Source organism: Fringilla coelebs (genome assembly GCF_963513975.1).
Source record: "Fringilla coelebs genome assembly, chromosome: 18".
Lineage (NCBI taxonomy): Eukaryota > Metazoa > Chordata > Aves > Passeriformes > Fringillidae > Fringilla > Fringilla coelebs.
This window is the reverse complement of record NC_140044.1, coordinates 2,039,389-2,043,410: the sequence shown is the minus strand read 5'-3', so window position 1 is coordinate 2,043,410 and position 4,022 is coordinate 2,039,389. Positions and strand designations below refer to the sequence as shown.

The window sequence follows — 4,022 nt, the reverse complement described above, 5'->3', positions numbered from 1 at the left end:
TACAGCTCTCTTGTTCAGGCAAAGGAAACATTATTATTAGAGATAACAGATTCCAATCTGCCAAAAATAAAAAGTCCTTAGAACAAGGGGTGCTGAGCAGAGTAAGTGCCAACTCAGAAACAATTGCAAATCTTCATGACAGAAAGGTTATTAAAAGGCAAAACCAGGATGCTGTCAAATACTTCCAAGCAGCTGATGCACCATCTGCAAAGTCCCTTCCACAATGACAACTCCAGAATAAAAAAAGTGTTTCCTGCATGTTCTGCTTTACACATACAAAAATACCACACGATAGCTTGGCACAGGAGCTCTGCAAACAACAAAAATTCAGGGGCTGAGCTGAAAAGTGTTGAGATGCAATGATTTGCAAACACAACTGGCCAGAGCACACGAGGAAATTGTACATTCCAGGTGCAAAAATGCCCTCCCATTTCTGTAGCAAGGACTAAGCCAACAGGAAAAATACATCACAGCCATAAAACCCTAAAGGGAGAGAAAATAAGGGGAAAATCAGATCTGTGGCACTGAACAATCTTCCCTGAACACCAGCACTGTGTCTATGGCCAATCCCAATTTTAGGATCCAAGAGCAGCAAGCTCTCCACACCCTGCCATGGCAGGAGGGTTGGAAATAAAATATCATAAAATCATCTCTAAGGTCCCTTCCAACCCAAAGCATTCAAACCCCTTTTTTTTTCCCCACAACAAAGCCACATCCATGCTGTGGCCTAGCTGGAAGTGGCAATCATCTGAAATGCCTGCAGAGCTGTGAAATGCTCAGCACAGCAGCGCCTCTGGAACTGTCACCATCCAATTACAGCCCTGCAGCCAAAGCTTCTCCACTTCTCCAAGTGGCACTGCCAGCCTGCCACGGGCTGGCCCCAAACAGATTCCCAGATCTGTGATGCCATCTGCTGGGTGCTCCTCCTTATGGGTCAAACTCCAGCAGGTTTCACCTGGGAAAAATTCCTGTAGTTTAAACACCCACCCCTCTTCTGTGTTTGCTTTGGATATAAAGACAAATTAAGCCAATTAAGACATTTAAAAATTGAGTTCAGCTCCTCCTAGTGATGGGGGCACAGATTAGGGATGATGCTGGCACTGCAATAACACCCATGAACAACTGTGACATCAATTTGCTACATAAGTATGGATTTAGGAACTGTTCAGGAAAATTAGAAATTAGGACTCAGAACTGTGACTCGCAGCAGTTTTTGGGATTCCCAAATACAAAGCAGTAAATGGGTGAATATGGGGCCTCCAAAAGCTTTTCCTCACTACCAAAGTGAGCTTTAAAGAGCCCTTGTTTGTCCTCTGGAAAATTCCTGACACCTGAGCTGAGGGTCAAACACAGATGAATTTAGGAGCTCAAGGAAGGCTGTCAAAAACACCTGAACAGCATCCCTCCCTCATCATGTCCCCTGTATCACACAGCTTTTATCCAACAGCCACTCCAAAATTCCCTCCTTCCATTTGTTTAAAACCTTTTCATGAGTGAAACACAAAACCCAGGAAACTCCAATACATGCCTGGCTTTATTGCCTTAATAAACAATGCAGATATTCCAATCTTGATGCTTTACCAGCAATGTGAAGTCAGTGCTTTCCTGAATAAATAAATAACTGCAATAACCAAAATAAGAAAGTTCTTATTAAATATACAGAACTTTACAGAAAGTAAAAAAAAAAGAAACAAACCAACAAAAAGAAAGGGATGGATTTTCTGTTCTCAAATATAATTGCAGCAACGTTATCAAAACATTTAATAACCTAAGGGAAAGTTGTGTGCTGTGTTTAGAAAAGCTTTAACTGTCCTCAGCCTCCAGATTGATGTTATTTCCAAACTTTGCATAGAGCTGAACTTTGAGGTCAGACAACACGCTCTGGATGGACTCCACTCGGGATTCCAGCGCTTCAATTTCCTCCTGTAAACTCCTCTGAAAAAGAAAAAATAAACAAAAATCAGTTCTGTACCACAAACTGAGCCAGGTTGGTCAGCAGCACAGAACCAACAGAGAGGTGCCTCTTTTCCAACTTATCCCAGGTCTGGCTGCAGGATTGATTGCTGGAGTGCCTTTGGGGGCAGTCAGATCCTAAATCCAACATGGATTTCAGCCAGTGAAAGCTCCAGAGGATGCAGAGATCCCCCCCAGAGCCCAGCACAGCCCAGCAGCTCCACACAAACCTTGGCCTCCTCCAGCATCTCCTGAGTCTCCTCCAGGGAGTGGCTGATGAAGACATCCCCAATCTGGTAGGGAATCAGGTGGGAGTCAGCATCATCCAGCAGCATGATGTCATCACAGGCATCCTCCAGGTTCTGCAGCTGCTTCTGTTGGCCAGGACACAGACAGAGGCTCCTGGGTAAAGCTTTCAGTGGGCACACTGCCCCAGCTGGATGAGGAACCCAGAGAGGCTGGATTTTGGGAACAAATCCCACCCCCCACCAGGACAGCACTTTCAGAGCTGGAATTCAGCAACTCAGTCCAGCAGAAAATCCTAGTCAGCACTTATTATCTGTCATTAACAGAATAATTAACTGTCCAGGCAAGGGCAATACAGCAGATTTAAACGTCACTAATATCTGATATTAGTGACATTTATGAATTAATCTGATATTTTACCATTCTCTATTTCCAAAGTATCAGAAACCTCCTATCAGAACCCAAGCATTACTTCAACTCACAGTAACTCACTGCTGCTAATTTTTTATGTTCCAGCTGAAAACCCAATGAAAAGTTCATGAGATCTGAAGCAAATATACCTTTTTCACTTCTATTTCTTCTTTCAGCTCTGTGATCCTGCTGGTGTTTCTTGCAAACTTGTTAATTTTCTGTTGATCTTCAAAGGTGACATTGACATCTTCTGCAGCCTGCAAGGAGGAGGAGAAGTCAAAATGATGATTTCAGCTCTTACATTAACTTGAGTCTCCCTGCAAGGATACTCCTACAAAGTGACGGAAAATAATCTGACAGCCACCACACTGTTTATACACCTGGCTGCTCAAAGTGCTTCTTCAAGGACACCAGAAATACCCACATTTAACTGGGTACATCCAATTAAAACACTGGCGAGCCACAGCATCCTAAAGGCAAAGGTGATGGCTGAACTGGACACCCTGCTCTGAGGTTTCTCTGCAGAGACACCATGAACAGGAGCAGTGACATGCAAAACAGAACGGCTTCAGACTGACAGAGGAGGGTTGGATCTTGGGAATTGTTCCCTGGCAGGGTGGGCAGGCCCTGGCCCAGGGTGCCCAGAGCAGCTGTGGCTGCCCCTGGATCCCTGGAGGTGTCCAAGGCCAGGCTGGACAGGGCTGGGAGCACCTGGGACAGTGGGAGGTGTCCCTGCCAGGGGTGGGATGATGGAATGAGATGAATTTTAAGCTCCTTTCCAACCCAATCCATGATGATGACGGCTCCATAACTAACCACCCTCGCGGAGAATAAATTTCTCCTCACATCCACCCTGACCCTGCCCTTGTTGTTTACACCGAGCCGCGCCAGCCGCGGCTCCGCAACGCCACCGACCCCGGGGGACAACTCTGTGCTAGAGCCCGATCCCAGCGCCCCATCCCAGAGCCCGATCCCACAGCCCGGTCCCACAGCCCGGTCCCACAGCCCGATCCCACAGCCCGATCCCAGCGCCCCATCCCACAGCCCGGTCCCACAGCCCGGTCCCAGCGCCCCATCCCACAGCCCGGTCCCACAGCCCGATCCCAGCCCCATCCCAGCGCCCGGTCCCACAGCCCGGTCCCAGCGCCCTCAGCTCCAGAGCGGCGGCCGCGCCGTTCCCGGCAGGTTTTGACCCGGCCGCGTCCCGAGGCTGCGGGAGGCTCCGGGGCACAGCGGCCCGGGGGACAGCGGAGGAGATAAAACTTCCTCGGGAGGGATGGAACCCCGCCGGGAAGGGACCAAATGCTGTTGAAAAAGACCGAATGGCCCCGGGCCCGCTCCCCGCTCACCGCCTTCTTCATGGTGGCGGCCATGTTGGCGCTGAACCATCCATGCGGGGCTGAACCATCCGC

The 4,022-nt window shown here is 48.6% G+C and overlaps 1 protein-coding gene across 1 annotated transcript; it reads right to left on the bottom strand.

Annotated features, from left to right (window-relative positions):
- Window positions 1-1,516: 1,516 nt before the first annotated feature.
- On the bottom strand, window positions 1,517-4,022 carry PFDN4 (prefoldin subunit 4). The gene is made up of 4 exons (XM_084218021.1): window positions 3,960-4,022; window positions 2,760-2,867; window positions 2,184-2,327; window positions 1,517-1,935 (listed from the first exon to the last, which is right to left on the bottom strand). The coding sequence occupies exons 1-4, from the start codon at window positions 3,981-3,983 to the stop codon at window positions 1,804-1,806; spliced, it is 408 nt and encodes a 135-aa protein (XP_084074147.1). The 5' UTR covers window positions 3,984-4,022; the 3' UTR covers window positions 1,517-1,803.

Excerpts from the sequence above, each read along its gene's own strand:
- PFDN4 (XM_084218021.1), bottom strand. The coding sequence starts at position 3,983 with ATGGCCGCCACCATGAAGAAGGCG. Across the intron at positions 2,328-2,759 it reads AAGAAATAGAAGTGAAAAAG|AAGCAGCTGCAGAACCTGGA; the intron begins GTATATTTGCTT and ends CCTGGCCAACAG. Across the intron at positions 1,936-2,183 it reads AGATGCTGGAGGAGGCCAAG|AGGAGTTTACAGGAGGAAAT; the intron begins GTTTGTGTGGAG and ends TTTCTTTTTCAG.